We start from the raw sequence: 18,466 nt of genomic DNA, 5'->3' as shown, positions 1-18,466 counted from the left end.
CAGTGCAGGATTTTGCACGCAAAAAACTTTGTGCCCCTCGCTCCCAATTTTGGATTACCACAGGTATGTGCACTCCACGATACCCGATAAAATGGTCGCAATTTTTTTCCATGCAAAATACCGTCGGGGAGAAAAGAAAAGGTGCGGCTCAAAACACCGGGCACTCACCGATGTGTTCTGGCCGCTCCCTGGTCTCTCACCCTCCCTGTCAGCCCCCCCCCCCTCCCTTGTCGGTCAAGTTGCGGAGGAGGATGCTGGGAGGAGGAGGGGGCTTATGGGAGATGTACTACCTGGCTTGGTTAGGGGTAGTGTAGTGTAGGTAGTGTGTGTGGAGTGAGGGTGCAGGGTTAGCGGTTGTAGTGTAGTAGGTAGTGTGTGCAGAGGGGCGGGGGCGGGGTTAGCGGTGGTAGTGTAGTGTAGTTAGTGTGTGGGGAGGGGGTATAGGGTTAGGGGTAGTTTAGTGTAGGCAGTGTGTGCAGGGAGGGGGTGCAGGGTTAGGGGTAGTGCCTGTCCTGTTTTTGCAAACTCACACCTAACTGAATTGGATATGCCCCATAATGGTAATACAGTATATCCCATAGCAGCATGTTTCTTGCAACAATGATTATGGGAAACAGAAATGACCAAATGAGGCTTCTTATCAGTGAGATAGTATGTCCTTACTGGCTATTCTTTTCTTAGCTTTTATGACCTTCTATATTACAACAATCTTTAGCAGGAATATAGGAAACAGAACTGACGTCGTTCCAAAACCAATTGATGGAGACTGTATGTACGTAACCAATATTGTAAACTTTGGGCTAAAATATTTGTTTTAAAGTTTTCCCATGATCTGTAACAGTATAAACTTTCCCTATGTAAAATTTACTGGTTGAAAGGGAATGCCTGTGATAAGATGTATTTCCATCCCACAGCGTTACTGTAATAAGGAGAGTTTAGTTACAGTACAGATCATTTTCTTATTCAGTTAAGTTTCCAAGCCATACCACTCTCTAGCACTGTGCTAGTATTCTTAATTATTTACATTATCTACCAGTGTCATTACTGATCTTATATTACCTGATGTAGATTACACCTCCCATACAATGGAAGAATGTGTGCAACTTAAGCAAGGTAGCAACAGTATTTAAAAGTCTTTCAATAGAATCATGCAGACCAGGCCTGCATACTTCAGAGTTTTTAATTCCTTATAATCACAGATTTATATAGGTGTTACACAAATCTCACTAAGGGGCATATTTAATAATGGAGGAATAGCAACGATAACAGATTCTAATTATCGAGTCTAAAACCCGATAATTAGAATTTGTTATTGCTGCTATTTGCGGCAATAAGAAATTAAGTTTCACCTGAATATACGAATATATACATATATTAGTGAGGGTCTCCGAAAAGAGCCCTTCCCTGCGATGTGTAAAGAAGTGAATGATTGCAAAAGCAATCATTTCACTTCTATTTTGAAAAACCCTGGCCGCGCTGCACATGCACAGTCAGCAGACTATGTATGTGCAGCGCTCATTGTCGGGAAGGTTCTGGAGGAACCTTCTCTCGTAACTTTTGTGAATTAGTAGCCCATAGACTTCTATGGGATAACGCCATAGCTTGGTAAATCTGACAGCTTCACAGTGCTGCAGCTGCTGTTGTAAATGGAGGGACCACAGCACATATAGAAAATATCAGCTGCAGGCCCTCCTTCATACATGCAGGGGATCCTTAATATTTGCGAATATTCCAAGTAAACTGATGTTTTCTGGGAATATTCCACAATTATTATTTGAAAAAATAGAGCCCCAATACATTTTAGTTGTACTATATTTACAGTATTTTTCACACTCCTTGACACCAGGGACTGATAAAGGGTTCCAGCAGACGCAGGTTTATACACTTGTGGCACACCCAAAGTTTATGTTCGGATTATACCCCATACCTGTCCTTGAAGTCAGATAGTTATTTAAAGTTGTGACGGCATCACCAAGATCTGGACTGTACCTGCTGTTTTCACTACATAATTGCCAACTTTTGGAGACCACCTTCAGGAGAGTCCCAGAGAGGCAACCATGTCGGTGGTGTGGGGTGATGCATGGTGCCGTTATTGTATCATTGCGAACCTGCCACTTGCTGTTCAGAGACATGGGAGTCTGGAAGAGTCCCCCCTGAAATTCATAACTTAACTGGTAAGTATGTTTCACTATATGGGGAGGGGGCTTGAACTGCGGACGACAGTTGGAGCTGGAGTGGGGATTCAGGTAAGTTTTTCTTTTATTTCTTTTTTGTATTTGTCGGCTCTACTGGGGGCACTACTACGGGGGGAGACTACTACTGGGGGGAACTACTACTGGGGGCACTACTGGGGAGAGGACTACTACTGAGGAGTACCTACTATTGGAGGCACCTCATCAGGAGGGGAGACCTCTACTGGGGCCTTACTAGTGGGGGCATTGCACTGTGGGGACCACTATCGGAGGCACTAAATAGGGAGGACCACTACAGGGGTCACTGTATAAGGGGCACTGGATAGGGGGGATCACTACTGGAGGCCTGAATAAGGGGGACCACTACTGGGGGCACTGCATGGGGTGATGAGTGATGAGAAAGGGGTGTGTCATGTTGACACGCCCATTTTTAAGTGACCATGTCCCTTTGACCACGCCCATTTTTCACCATACGCGCCATCGGCGCACACACATAGGGGGGGCTCCATTTTTAAATTTGCCTTGGGCTCCAAATACCCTAGTTACGCCTCTGGATATATGTAATAGACATACCATTCCTGGATGTGCAGTCACGCTCTGATATATGCACGCCTTGGTGTGCATTGTGATGGCCAAAGGCGTTCAATCGCCCAAAGCGTACATATATCAGAGCGAGATCGCGCACTCAAGAGTGGTATGTCTAATAAAATGGTCCTTGTTTTGACAAAATAGTTCTAACTGGAGATGATGTACGGTAAAACTGATACAGAATAGGAGATAAAAATAGTTGAGAATAGGCTGTTTAGTTTTCATTATTTGTATTTTTAATAAATAAACATTTAACTGGCTTACAGTGTAAGTGAATAAAACAGTTAAACATTCAGAATAGGCTGTTTAAACAATTGAACATAAATGACTACTGTCACTTTAAGAGTGGTTCATTTTGGAAAGAAAACGTGTTGACCAGTGAATTGTACTGGCAGGAAGTGCTTAATGCTTCTTTAGGGGTCAAGGCTGGCATGTCTATTCACTGTTTGGTGTGCTGGGTTCTGAAGTGGCTGCTCAGGTAAGTCCTGTTTACGTTCTTTGAATAGATCATCATTGTACTGTTATCTTTGGTGAGGATTGATGTCAGGTCCTTTGAATTATGTAGTCATTTTGACATTTTGAATTTTTTTCTGTCAGAAATTTGTATTTCTGTCAATGATGCAGTGATGTGCTGCAGTGTTTCTGTGGGAGATGATATTTTGTTTACACTTGTGTAATAATACAGCTGTGGCTTTGTGATGAGGTTTTGATGACAGTGGGAAGTAGATCAGGCATGCGGTTACACTGGGAGGTGTGCGGACGTTGGGAAATGATGCATGGTCATGTGATCTAGTGTGTCCATTCATGTTGGTGGGATTTAAGTCATTATACTACACACATATATATATATATATATATATATACTGTATATATATTTATATATATTGTGACACAGTTAGGTTAGGGGGTCCCTCTCCTGGGTAGAGGACTCCTTCCTTACACACACACACAGCAGCAGGGAAGCAGCACACCAGTCTGGATGCAAGTACAAGCTGGTCGGCGCCAGTCTTTATTGTACAATGTCAGAAATATAAAGAAAACAAATATAAATCCTAGCCCTGTCGGGGCACTAACTTCACAGGTAGTTCCCTCACTACCAGAACCTGGCAGGGCCTAATGCCTCGCCAGCAACAAAAGCACAGCACAACAGTCACAGTTAGGTTTCCAAGTGTCTCTGAGCAAACTCCCTGCCTGCTCTCCCAGGTGAGACACTCAGCCTTATCCAAACTAGGCTTATATTGGCCACTCTCAGGTGGAAACCCTAACAAGCCTGTTACCAGGCTGCGAGAACCAAAACCTGGAGTGGCCGTGGGTGGAGCCCTCCCTCTCCTCTCACCCACAACCCCCAGGTCCCAAACCGGCTTTTCAAAAAGCCGAAAACTCAAGCCTGCTATACTGCAGACTTTCTCCTGGGGGTTTAAAACACATAAGACAGGAATCTGGGACAAATGTACCTGCCACAGACCACTTTACCAATGATCCTATCACAATATATATATACACTGTATGTTTCGTAGATTTCAACTGCTTGTTTGTGAATGATGACTGTTCTTTAAGTCTTAGCTGCCTCTTCCCAATCACCTTGAGACAACTGTAGAATATCAGCTTTCCAGTTATATGCATCTTTAATGATAACTTTCTCAGTTGAATTACATCCTCACCAGGAAGTTTGTTTTTGTTAGCTGTGTGTGACCTGTTTGTATAGATTGATATTTTTTCTTGTATGCAATTACTAAAATAATAATAATTATAATAATTTGCGTAATGAAAAATAAACAAAATGAGTGTTTGATCTCTGACAGTTTTATGTGAAATAACTTGTTTTATTAGTATACCTAAAATAATGTTATACTGTTTTGTTTTTTCAAGCACAGGTAAGTATTTTACAGGTGTAACGTAAACAAATGGGCTGAAGTAGGAAAGGATTAGCACTTCTTTGGTCCTTCCCATTATTATTATCCTTTATAAAATGCTATATTACATTATGTGCTGCACTTTGAGGGGATCATCATATAGCAGTTTATTATTTTTATGCTTCATTATAAAGAACATACAGTGCCTTGCAAAGGTATTCACCCCCCTTTGCATTTTTCATGTTTTGTTGCCTGACAACCTGGAATCAATATGGATTGTTTGAAGGTGTGCATCAGTTCATTCACAGAACATGCCTATAACTGTGACGTTGTGTTTTTTTTTTATATTGTGAATCAAACAACATTTAGGACAACATAACAGAAAACTTCAGCGTGCAGATCTATTCACCCCCCTAAAGTCAGTACTTTGTCGAGCCACCTTTTGCGTCAATTACAGCTGCAAGTCGCTTTGGATAAGTTTCTATGAGCTTACCACATCTTGCCCCTGGGATTTTTGTCCATTCCTCAAGGCAAAACTGCTCCAGCTCCTTCATGTTGGATGGTTTCCGCTTGTGAACAGCAATCTTCAAGTCTAACCACAAATTCTCAATTGAATTGGGATCTGGGCTTTGAGTAGGCCATTCCAACACATTTAAATGTTTCCCCTTAAACTACTTGAGTGTTACTTTAGCAGTATGCTTCGGGTCATTGTCCTGCTAGAAGGTGAACCTCCGTCACAGTCTCAAATCACAGGCAGACTGAAACAGGTTTTGCTCAAGAATATCCCTATATTTAGCACCATCCATCTTTTCCTCGACTTGAATCAGTTTCCCAGTCCCTGCTGCTGAAAAACATCCCCACAGCATGATGCTGCCACCACCATGTTTCACTGTAGGGATGGTGTTCTTGGGGTGATGGGATGTGTTGGGTTTGCGCCAGACATAGCGCTTTCCTTGGTGGCCAAAAAGTAAAATTTTAGTCTCATCTGACCAGAGCACCTTCCTCCATACATTTGGGGAGTCGCCCACATGCCTTGTGGCAAACTCAAATCATGTCTTATTATTTTTATCACTAAGTAATGGCTTTTTTTCTGGCCACTCTTCCATAAAGCCCAGCTCTATGGAGTGTACGGCTTATTGTGGTAACATGCACAGATACACCAGTCTCTGCTGTGGAACTCTGCAGCTCCTTCAGGGTTACATTTGGTCTCTGCGTTGCCTCTCTGATTAATGCCCTCCTTGCCTGGTCTGTGAGTTTTGGTGGGCGGCCCTCTCTTGGCAGGTTTGTTGTGGTGCCATGTTCTTTCCATTTGATGATGATGGATTTGATGGTGCTCCGGGGGATCATCAAAAATTTGGATATTTTTTTTACAACCCAACCCAGAATTGTACTTCTCTACAACTTTGTTCCTGACTTGTTTGGAGAGCTCAATGGTCTTCATGGTGTGATGCCTATTGCTTAGTGGTGTTGCAGCCTCAGAAAAGGTGTGTTTATACTGATAGATCATGTGACACTTAGATTTCACACAGGTGGACATCATTTCACTAATTATGTGACTTCTGAAGGTAATTGGTTGCACCAGAACTTTTGAGGGGCTTCATAGCAAAGGGAGTGATTACATATGCACATGCCAATTTTCAGAATTTTATTTATAAAGATTATTTTTTATTTATATTTTTCTCATTTCACTTCACCAAATTAGACTATTTTGTGCAGATCCATCACATAACATTAAGATTTAAAAAATAAATACATTACAGGTTGTAATGTAACAAAACAGGTAAAAAGCCAAGAAGGGTGAATACTTTGAACAAACGATCAACTATATAGATATGTAATTAATGACTGCAAATCGTTAACGATATATGGTTTGGCAGCAAACAACCTCACAAAGCATCTTCTGTTTCCTCATTGGCTGGCACAAAATGGTGGAGGGGAGTGGCCAGGAAAAGTGACGACAAATCATTCGTCGTTAATTAAACTATTCTCGTGTGTACACACAGAATGATTTGTGCCAAATCGTGAAAGATAGCTCGTGATCTTTCTGCATGTTCAAAAGATCACAGACCCCGTCCAACAACCAGCGGGAACGTGCATCATTATCGTGCCTACACACAACAGTTTTTAACGATTTGTCATTCTGATCAGTCGAAAATGGCAATATCATTTAAAATATCGTACGTAAGACAGCTCGTGATCATTCTGCATGTTCAAAAGATCACAGACTCCGACCAACGACCAGCGGGAACGTGCATCGGCATCATTATCGTGCCATACGGCAGAAGCATTCTCTTTAGTGATGTGCCATTTTTCTGCCACTTTAGTAGTGTGGTATGTTTGGAATGTGGCAAAAGAATGGGTAGAGACGGGTATATTTACTAAAGGTCGATTTTGATTTTAAATCGATTTAAATCGATGTTGTGTTTCTGGGGCTAAATCACACATTTACTAACAGTTAACTTTTGAATTAGTTTTTTACGTATCAGATTAAAATCGACCTTTAGTAAATATAGCCCTTAAACTTGAATATTTCTGAGACCAAGATGGCCACAGAGGTCACTAGAGCATGAGCTGGGCGCAATACGATCTGTTCATGCCTACGGAAGGGAGTAGAGTGCTAGTCTCCACTGGGCTGCTGACAATCCAACTCTGGAGGACATTGGATTTGGTAAATGTTTAGAGGGCAGAATTCACCTGCCACACAGTGCTGCAATGTGAGCCCTGCACTACTTTGCAATCTCCCATTTTTTTCATAGCTGTTTAACTGTTATATATTTGGAAGAAGACACCATGAACCTTCTTTCTGATCTTTCTTTCAGTTGCTTTGCTCCTCTTCAATCTCTCTTTAATGCTGCTAGGTCTCTGCCATGCCATGCCTCTCTGCCAATCTATTCACTGGCTCCCTTCCTATCCCCTTCTGTAACCATTTTAAACTTCTCACCCTCACCTACAGATGTGTCCTCGTGCACCTAGTTACTATATGCCATATGGCGCGACTGTGACTCTCCGAGAGGTGTAGCACACAATCTTTTTCTTTACATTTTGGGGATTACTCGCCTCACAGACTCAACGAAACACCACTCAAAGTGTACTAGTAGTACCGAGCTGTGACTTTAACCACACTGGAATTTGTTTTAAAGATGTACAAATTTGCGGCCATGCCCCTTTTCCCAGTGCGCTAAATGTTGGGAGGTACTGTTTGTAAATATTTATTGTCATTATCTCTCTGAAGATGACTATCACACCACAGTACTCATGTCTTATCAGGCTCATTGGCAACCTGCTGCTGGTAGTAACTGGCACTAAACTGTCATTTCACATGTACTTTGTTTCCAACACTGTAGGACCTGACACACTGTAATTTCCTCTAACTCAGTAAAGGGCGGTGATAACATATTTCATGTATAGTAACTGACAATCAATACAGTAAACTTAATATTCAGACTTACAATATTAGTATATTGCCTGGGAGGGGCTCATGTAGACATATGTATGTTTTTTTTATGTGTAAAATATGCATCACCTTACCACATATGTGCACATAAACCACTCATATATGCATCTGTATGGATTGGGGCAATTCTTTGATCCCTAGACACCGGGGTTGGGGTATCAGTAAAATCCAATATGTTGGATTTTCCTGATTTGCCGATCCCAACCAAAAATCTGATTGTGATAAGCAAATAGGGGATTTTTAACATGAAGAATTTCACAGATACCCCGACGGATCATCGATGGCCGCCGATCACTGTTTCCGACCGGTACATTGGTGGTTCCTATCAGATTGGAGTATCAGGGAAAGGCCATCTGATGACACTTATAACTTCCTAATCTTAGAAAGGCAGAAAGAGGGTGGGAAATAACAGTTAGATCTGGACACAGATTAATATGCAGCTGTCAGGAGGAAAAGCTATTGCGTGTGCTCATCCCCTGGTGCTATATATGCACTGATGGCACTGAGGATTGGCTGCCACTACTGAATGGCTGATTGTGTCTGGACTCTCCCACTGAAAGTTGATAGGTCAATCCAGTTAGCCACGAAGTGTGCAAGTTGCCGTTGCCGCACTGGAACTTACACCCTTCGCAGCCCACTCTCAGTCTGAATTTGCTCATAGGGCTGCAAGCAGTTTTGAATGAGTTCAGACTGCCTTAAAGTGCAGTTGACTTGCATCTGTGATACATGTGTCATAATCCCGACCGCAGGGATTTCTGACACTCAGAATGCCGGCACCCGGTTCCCGACACCTGTCAGAATCCCAGCGTGGGCATCCCGACCGCTGGAATCCTGAAGGTAGCTGGGTTAGGGGGAAGGTTAGCGTTAGGCACTAGGGGGAGGGTTAGGGTTATGCACTAAGGGGGGAGAGTAAGGTTTAGGGTGCGGGGAGTGGGAGGTTAGGTTTAGGCACTGGGGGGAGGTTAGATATAGGCACTGGGGTGGTAGGGGTAGAGGCAGGCTTGCCTACCCATCCGATTTGGCCGGGAGCCTCCCGATTTTCAGTTGCCGCTCCCGGGCCCCCCAGAAAGGCAGGCAAGCTTCCTGGGAGCCTGCGACCCTCCCTACATCCCCCCTGAAAAAACTAGAAATACCTGCAGCGAAGGGGGGGTGACGCGATTCGCGCTGAATCACGTCATCGTGGCCCTGCCTCCTGCTTCATAATGCCAAAAATAACGGCATTGTGAAGAGGGGGCGGAGCCATGATGACGCAATTGTGCGGCCCCGCCCCCCAATGTGCCGCCAATGGCCGGCCCCGCCCCCCGCTTTTAGCCGACAATCAGCTCCCTCCCAGAAGGCTGGAGCTGATTGTCGGCAAGTATGGGTAGAGGTGGAGGGTTAGGATACCTACCAACAGGTGTCGGTATTCTAACCCTGTCGGGATGCCGGCGTTGGGATTCTGACCACCAGCATCCCGAGCGCCGGAGTCTCATACCAAACCCCTATAATACATTAGTGTGGCTGCTATATTATATGCCACTGTTTCCCAACTCCAGTCCTCAGGGACCTCTAACAGTGCCTATATTATAGATCTCCTCAGTATCTGCAGTGAAATAAATATCACCACCTGTGGATCTATTAAAATGTGTTAGCTAGTAGCGAATACACCTGTGCACCAACTAGGAGATCTGAAAAACATGCACTGATTTGGGAAACAGTTATATGCAGTGTAGCCAGTAGTGTTACAAAGGGGGTGTGGGCCACACCCGGGTGTCACCCGCCAAGGGATGACACCAAAGTGCCAGTCCGCACCCCCTGGAGACTAAAACGGGGAGGTTCGGGCCGCTTGGCCATGCCCCCTACCCGCGAGGCCAAGCTCTCCTACTGCGAAGCCACACCCCCTTTTTTTTTACCGGTGTCTTACTTAATTGATATTTGCATCGGACTGTGACATTCACAAATATTTGATATTCAAAGGTGAAGACACTAGATGTTAATTTATAATTGAATTTAAATTGCACTTTTATTTTGTATATATGGGCCTGAGTCAGAGCTGGAAGCAAAGGCAATTACACACGCAGTTCGAGTGAATGTTTGCCATTGTGCATGCGTATAAGCTGCACTGCGGGTGCGCAGCGATCACATTGCAACTATGGACGCACAGAGGAATCCATCACAGAGTGAGTGACAGGTAGTCAGCATTTGGTGGAGGTAATGGGAGGAGGGTTAGAAAAACGCAGGCATGTCTGTCCATTTGAACGCCATTTCATGGGCGTGCATGAATTAGCTACTGAGATTGCATATGCAGCTCTGGGTATCAGAAGAGGTCCCAAGGCTGCGGCAGATCAGACCTGCCGCAAGGACAAGATGGCTGCTTTAAGTGCGTCGTTGTTACCAATATTTATGCAGGTAAGCGACATTGAACTCATATGAGAAGGCAGCAGTGGGCGTCCTTATGCTCTGGTAAGCATAACACATATCTCTTAATCCCTTATGCTCTGGTAAGCATAACACATATCTCTTAATCATGCCCTATGTCAGCATTTAAATGGGGTCTTTTACATGCTAAATTAGACATCTGCATTTATTAAAAAAGTATTCTATACTATCTAAAAGACACTTCACTACAGTATTATTTTTTATATGCATTGGTTAACGTGACTTTAAAATGTACTGCTAACACTGTCAGGTCACATATCTATTTTAACACAAGTTAAGGCAGCCAAAATGACATGAATCGTGTTGCCATGGCCCTTGCTCTTGTCCCTTGGACCTCCCTCTAGGAAATTATTTTGTTGCATTACGAGGACAAGTAAAAAAGGGCATAGCATCTGAAAAGGAGTGAAGTTCCTCTATACTATAAGGCAGAGCTACCCAAACTCTGCCATTACAGACCAGGTTTTAAGGCTATCCATGCTTGAGCACAGGTGACTTTATTAGTATCTCAGTCAATTTGATTGAACCATCTGGACTAAGGCATGGATATCCTTAAAACCTGGACTGTAATGATGAAGTTTTGGAACTTAGGTTTAGGGGGATTGTTAGAGTTAGGTTGCTGGGGGGGAGGGGGTGGTTAGGATTAGGCTGCGGGACGAGAAGGTTAGGGTGAGGCTGCGGGATGGGAGGTTAAGGCTGCGAGAAGGATGGGTTAGGGTTATAATACTTACAAAAATCTGTCTGGATTCTGACGTCGGGATCCCATACCCAGCTCCCCACCACGTGCATAGTGCTCTGTGACGTTGTACCAGGAAAACTGAATGAGTTAGGGAATGATTGCAAGTAGGTATTATGAGGTATCTAAAAAGGAATGATTGTAAGTAGGTATTATAAGATATCTAAAAAGGAATGATTGTAAGTAGGTATTATAAGATATCTAAAAAGGAATGATTGTAAGTAGGTATTATAAGATATCTAAAAAAACACTTGTATTGCTGTATTTAAAATGCTTAGTGTTCTCAACCATAAGTTTGAATTATCTATAGATGGAGTTACTGTACAAGCTAGAAAAGTATAACAAAATGAAAAAGTTTGAATCACATAAAATATCGACCAGAGGTTAATCTGTAAATGTAATGATCTGTGCTTCATAGTTGTTCAAAGTCATTTGAATCTCAAGCTAACCATCTTTTGACATCAACAGTAGGTATGCAATAGTAGATTTGTTAATTAGAAAATTCTGTGGATTTATTTGAACAATTTGTTTTATTGTTTTCAGGGCAACAATCACTTTATGGTCATCTAAGTAACAATATACACGGAAGGTCCACAGACATGAGACACCAGGTAACATGTCCACCTATAGCCCCTAGAGGATTTGGCAAACCATTCCAGGGCATAAACAACTATACATCACCCTATTTCCAATCTCGAAACGGTTTTCACACAATACATTCTGAGAACAGCCCAGTAAAACCAAGAATTTTGACTGTTGTTAAACCCGGAAGCTACCCTGTAAAAAAAATCACTTTACTTCTTAACCGGAGGGCTGTCCAGACCTTTGAACAGCTTGTTGCTGATATATCGGAAGCACTCGGATTTCCAAGGTGGAAAAATGATCGTGTACGGAAATTGTATAACCTCAAAGGCAAGGAAATACGTAGTATGTCTGATTTCTTCCGTGGGGACGATGTTTTCATAGCACTGGGTAGAGAACAGCTGACACTGAAGAGCATTGAAATTGTGTTAAATGAACTTTACCCCGATAGACCTCTGAGACAGAACAAGGATAATTATGAAAAACTCAAATACAAACTGAACAATAAGGGGCTAAATATAGATAGCGGCTATGAAGACACAGACATAACCAACAATTATGAAGAGACCTTGTCTCACAGATTAGCAAACAAAAGTGATGGTAAAATGTGTACCAAAAATAGGACTGAAGAGACCAGGAGGACAAAAAAACATGAAAAATGTAAGACAGATCAAAAACAATTGCCTGGAATAATGAAAAAACTTGAAATTTGCCATAGCAAACCAAATAAAATGTTGACCCCAAGTTTGGATTATGCATTTAAATGTGAACTCTGTAAAGAATATAAATTTAAGCACAGACTTAACAGGGATCTTGAAAATGATACATTAGAAGATGCTGCTTTGATCGGGAAGTGTAGGGATCTACCAATGAATAAGTGTAAGTCAGAGAAGTCAAAACTGAAATGTATAACCTGCTATAGTAGGTGTAAGGACTTCAGTAGGGGTTGCAGTGAGGTAGAGGAAACAGTGGACAGCAGATTGGATCTGTGTGAGAACTCACAATGGTCACATTCCAGAACACAAACTCAAACTAACAGCAGCCAAAGGAAAGCGCTTGTTAATACTAAATGTCACAACGACAGGAAACAATGCAGTGATGAGCATAACAATTACTCAGCAATAAAACTTCGTAGTAGGCTCATTGAGAACTTCCTGGAAGACGCAAAAGAAGATGTGCAAATAAAAGGAGACAAAACCGATTTTGACAATGATTCCAACAGTAAAAAAGATGTCATGCAAATTATTGACTCAAAGGCACAAGAAGTTGAAGATCAGCCACCAAGAATGGAGGAGGCAAAGGGAATTTTCAGCATTAATAGACCATGTTATATTAAAAACAGGATGGATATAGAAAAGTATTATGAGATTGGTAGAGCGATTGGAGATGGAAACTTTGCAGTTGTGAAGGAATGTAGACTTCGGAAAACCAATGAAGAATATGCCATGAAGATTATTGATAAGGCAAAGCTAATAGGAAAAGAAGATATTATTGAAAATGAAGTTAGGATTATTAAATTGCTTTCACATCCAAATATAGTAAAACTTCTAGATGATTTTGAGACTGACAATGAGATTTACTTGATATTGGAATACATAAAAGGTGGGGACTTGTTTGATGCTATCACTGAAAGTGTTAAATTTACTGAACACAATGCTGCCCTAATGTTGACAAACTTGTGTCAGGCTCTGCAATATATCCACAAAAAGAATATTGTCCACAGGGACATCAAGCCTGAGAATCTGCTGGTGAGTATTTTCATTATTAGCATTATGTTTTATATAAGAGCATAAAAAGTATATGACATAAACATAAGCGGCAGTTTTATTAGAAAAATGTACTATATGGCACATTACAGACTGTGCTTGATGCAGACGTCCTCCATGAAGCTTGATATAGTCATTATAAACCTGGTTTGTTATTTGTCCTCGTCATCACTGTGCACTTACAACCAGGGTAGGTGAGATTGTGGGTGGGCCGGATGCTTTGGAGGCATGGCAATGTCCCCATGTATACATCACTATGGTGCTAACCACGGTTTCATTGCTCCCAGGCCACTACACTGCTGGGCCGGCCCCTACAGATGCTCAGGCCTAGGTAATCTGCACCCCCGTCCATGCCCCTGCTTCCACCTAACCTATACTAGATGCAAGAGATACTTTACATTTACATCATAGCCCAATAAACCTAACTATACTCTGTTTATATACTCTGCTTACGTGAGAAGACATCTTTACAACCCGTTAATCCTCAGTCGTAAGTGTTAAGGAGATCAATAATGTGTATGACTCTGCGCATATAAATGGTGCAAGTTAAAACATTGGTGGCAAGTAAATATTATGGGATCCATGCAACAGAACTTGCGTCTTTAGAGTTATAGATAACATGCTCTCCTCATTATGTTATTTTAAACAGTACAGTCAGAGGCAGGTAGACTGCCTCTGACTATACTGCCAATACAGTTTGAAGAACTTACCCCTTGACTGGACTGTATAGTTGCTGAGTGCATGAGAAATTCCCACACCAGTCAGTACAGCTGCCATATAGTCTCTCTCTTACCAGTACCTGCACCTTTCACTACTAGCTGTTGCCTCTTGGCTGGATCCTAGTATGTTGGAGTCCTGTTTGGAAAAGGGATACTAGTCAACTCCTGGCAAGCTGGGCAAGTAATAAACATTCTAGTCACCCCAACCAGGGTCACCTTTAAACCCCAACCAGGTTCACCTTTAAACTCAATAGCATTCACATTTAATCAATAGGCCTATGTCTCCTAAAACCTCCAGTAATACATTATTATCCCCATTAAATCAATAAATAACCCCCCCCTGCACACACCACACACACACACACACACCACACACACACACACACCACACACACACACACACACACACACACACACACACACACACACACACACACACACATTACAGCAATCCGCTATACCCCTCAAACTATTATTTGTCTATTAATATTTCTTTATACAGATGTGTCCACATACATCTTACTTCCTTGCGTATTAAACAGACCTTCTACTTGCGCCATGCCACGGCGTGACTCGGCAGCGCCGAGCTTCTTTCCGTGCAAGTTTTTACCTTCAGCCGCTGACACTGTAACGTAGTATTTAGCATGCAGCTACACCCACAGCTGCACACAGAATATAGGCATGCTGCATATCATTGTAATCAGCAGAAGCTTGTGTGTCCTATTTGCATCACTTTGTAAATAAGACGCAGTTAAAGGTAAAAAATCGCACGAAAAGATGCTCGGCTCTACTGAGTCGCACGGAGCTCACGCGTTATTTGTAATGCGACTTGTAGCACATGGACGTAAGATATATGTGGACATATCTATATAGCACCAGTATATTTCATTGTGCTTTACAATTGGGAACCAATCAGTAATAAATTGACACTGGGTAGTAACAGACAGATAGAGAAGTATGAGGACACTGATTGCAAACCTATCATCTATAGGGAAATAGAAATTTGATACATATTGGAAATTACGCTAGCCAGATGGTTGGGCTATGCGATTAATGCAACAATGTTGGCCTTGGGTCAGTGGTTGTGTGAGTGTAGAAAGAGAACATCTGTAATGCGTTTAGGTAATAGCAAGCGGCAATACTCACCACGCTCCACATTACAGCAGTTGTTATACACCTGAGCCCTTCCACATTACAGCAATTGGTTATACACCTAAGCCCTTCCACATTACAGCATTACCCCATGTCCCTCACACGACAGCAGTCCCTCAGCACTACAGCAATAACACCACCCCCCGCCCCTACACTATAGCTATACCACTGACCCCCAGCCCCCTCACACAATACAACTGCCCCTCCACCTCCACATTACTGCTATACTACCACGCACACATTACAATAATACCACTACCACAATATAAAAGTAGTTAGATAATAATAATCCCTAAATAATGCAAATGTAAACGAGGCTGCCATTGTCTAAATTACAAAGTAGTATAATACTGTGGGGCATTTATTACTACTTTCACACAGACATTTTTCTTCCACAGAATTGTGCTTTCTATTCTGTTTTACTTTATTCTTCTATTATCATAATAGTTTATACAATGAATACTATGTAGTCCGTTTACTCAATGTAATTTCACAAGTACTTACAACATTTGGTCACTGTGGAGTGGTCACTGGGGGACGGTTTGACCGCATTTCTCATATGCACCAAGCCTTGGATGCGGTGGCAGAATGACATAGACCCAGAAGTCCCACATTCGCAAAGGACAGCTCTTACCGAGAGAGCTGTTCTTTGTGATTTTGTTCAGGCATACCGGCGTAACTAACGCCCGAATGCGTTCTCTTACATGGGATGCAGCAATGGGAGAAATGCGGTCAAACTCCCAAAATGTGGGTTTGATCACATTTCTCAAATGCACCAAGCACAGGGTGCGTGCTTCCTTCTGCACATGCGCAGAATGACACTATTAGGACTTTTGGGTCATAGACCCAGAAGTCCCTCATTCACAAAGGACAGCTCTTACCAAGAGAGCTGTCCTTTGCTGATCTACTTTATGCATACCAGCGTAACTGGCACGGTTTAGCACTGGATAAATTACACTCGTCATATAATACTTGCTGATGCTTTTTTTGGGGTGAGGGAGGAGACACTGTAACCTGAAGGTTACTGACAGTTCTGTGCGTTCATGGAAGACAAGCTCCATCACTTACCGGTGGATGTCAGCAAGGGGTTAGATGAGTTGTGGCGATATGGTGGAGACAGGAAACAGGAGGAGGTGGAGGGCTGAATCAGCACTGGATGGCAGGAAACAAAACTATGTTAGAACCGGGCAACAGAAAGGTCAGGATTAACCTCAATTAGCGCCTGATCATTTCATTAGAAAAATAAATCTATAAGAAAAAGTTTTTTGCAAAAAAGCCTCCAGTGGCCCAATAGTTGGTCAGCCCACCAGGAAAACTTTTGGTTCGGTTCATGGCAATCCTGCCCCACCACCAGTTGGTGCATTCGACCAACTGAAATCATCATGGTGCCTCGGGAGCATATGGCAATTCAAGTGTGTTTTATGGAAGGGAACCTGGAGGCATCCTAGTGCTTCAAAAGGTTCATCACTGAAGAACGCATCACGCTCCCCAATGTGTTGTTATCACGCTCGTTTTTCTATGCTAATTTGTTGAGCTTTCCTCTGGAATAGCAGAAACGAAATCTCTGAAAACCCCAATAGCTTTGAGTCTGCTGAAAGCACAGACAAAATACTGGTAGTTAATTAGCTGGATAAACTACAACTACACAAGTGCACTCACCACTCCTAAAAAGTGATTTCTCTATTAAAAAACCATTGTAACAATATTGGCAGTTTGACACTCTTTATCATATTCATCCACCTTACATCTTAAATTCTTTGGTGGCCTTTACTGAAAAACTTCATACTTGTAGAAACATTTTTATTTTATTTTTTTAGGTGCAACAAAATGCTGATGGCTCTTCAACTTTGAAACTAGCTGATTTTGGACTTGCTGTGTATGTCACAGAACCGATGTTCACTGTTTGTGGAACTCCAACATATGTGGCCCCTGAGATACTATCAGAAAAAGGTGCTTTTGCCTTGTAACTTTTTTCCTCCTCTATTTGTAATGCTAATTTGTATATAAACTCCTGCATTTCCTCTGGACATAGGGGTGTATTTGTTAAATGGCAGTCTTTTGGCTTTAACAGTATTAAAAGTAAAATTGCTGTTTGGTAAATAAATCCCATAATGTGTGTTTAAGCTATGCTTTAAAAACAATTCATCTGCATTGCTTACTGTCCTGGAATGTCCGGGGGACTCCCAAATTTTGGGCAGTTCCCATGTACAGTACTCTGAGAAGTGTGGGTTACCTCCCCCCACATCCTGCCCACTTTCTAGTGAATTGTGAAAGATAGGAGTGCCCCTCTTCAATATCCCGCAATGGTTAGCATTGTGCTGCAGGGGGCAGGATTTATTAGTGCAATACACCAAACTCTGCACCTGCATTTCCCCAAATTTGCACCTCCGGGAACTCTCCCGGGGGAGCAACGTAAAATTTGGCAAATATGATTTACTTCGAGCAGAGGTCACATGTACTGTGAGAAAGTGCCCCAGTGACAACTCTGTTATTGAATGGCATTATTGAAAACTGTTATGGTGCATACACACGGTCCAACTTAAAAGAATGATATAAACGATAACGATATCCATATCGTTTGATTGTTTATATTGTTCTAGTTTTCAACCCCTCTAACGACCAAATGATGGTCGATGCGTGGGCACGTATAGTCGATATCGATATCGCCCATTACCTGAGCATGCAGGCCAACCTGGTCGATATCGACCAGGTTAGCCTGTTTGTTCTAGGGATCCTCGTTGATCGCGGGATCGTAAAGTCGTTGGGGGTTGGTACATGTTGCTGGATGTTCAATATCGAACATCCAGCATAGGAAGGACGATCAGTCACCATTATCTGATCGTTGTCTGATCGACCCGTGTGTACGGGCCATTATTGTATTGATTTCATTGCAAATGTGTCAAACTCATCACATAAGTATTGCAAAATAAATGATGATACTGTGAGAAAAGCTATTCAAGTCATGAAATCTAATAACTATAATGGTATTAAATACTATTGATGACTAAA

General features: G+C 42.3%; 1 protein-coding gene across 1 annotated transcript in view; it reads left to right on the top strand.

The window, feature by feature from the left end:
* The window catches only part of DCLK3 (doublecortin like kinase 3), a 52,332-nt gene that overhangs the window by 28,942 nt on the left and 4,924 nt on the right, over positions 1–18,466 (top strand). The window contains exons 2-3 of the mRNA XM_088464404.1: positions 11,782–13,568; positions 17,275–17,407. Coding sequence (XP_088320530.1) covers positions 11,782–13,568; positions 17,275–17,407 — 1,920 coding nt within the window. The remainder of the gene's footprint in view (positions 1–11,781; positions 13,569–17,274; positions 17,408–18,466) is intronic.

The sequence above is a fragment of the Taudactylus pleione genome, unplaced genomic scaffold (genome assembly GCF_031769625.1).
Source record: "Taudactylus pleione unplaced genomic scaffold, aTauple2 ptg000054l, whole genome shotgun sequence".
Classification (NCBI taxonomy): domain Eukaryota; kingdom Metazoa; phylum Chordata; class Amphibia; order Anura; family Myobatrachidae; genus Taudactylus; species Taudactylus pleione.
The sequence above is the reverse complement of the archived record's forward strand: the minus strand, read 5'-3'. Positions and strand labels throughout refer to the sequence as shown.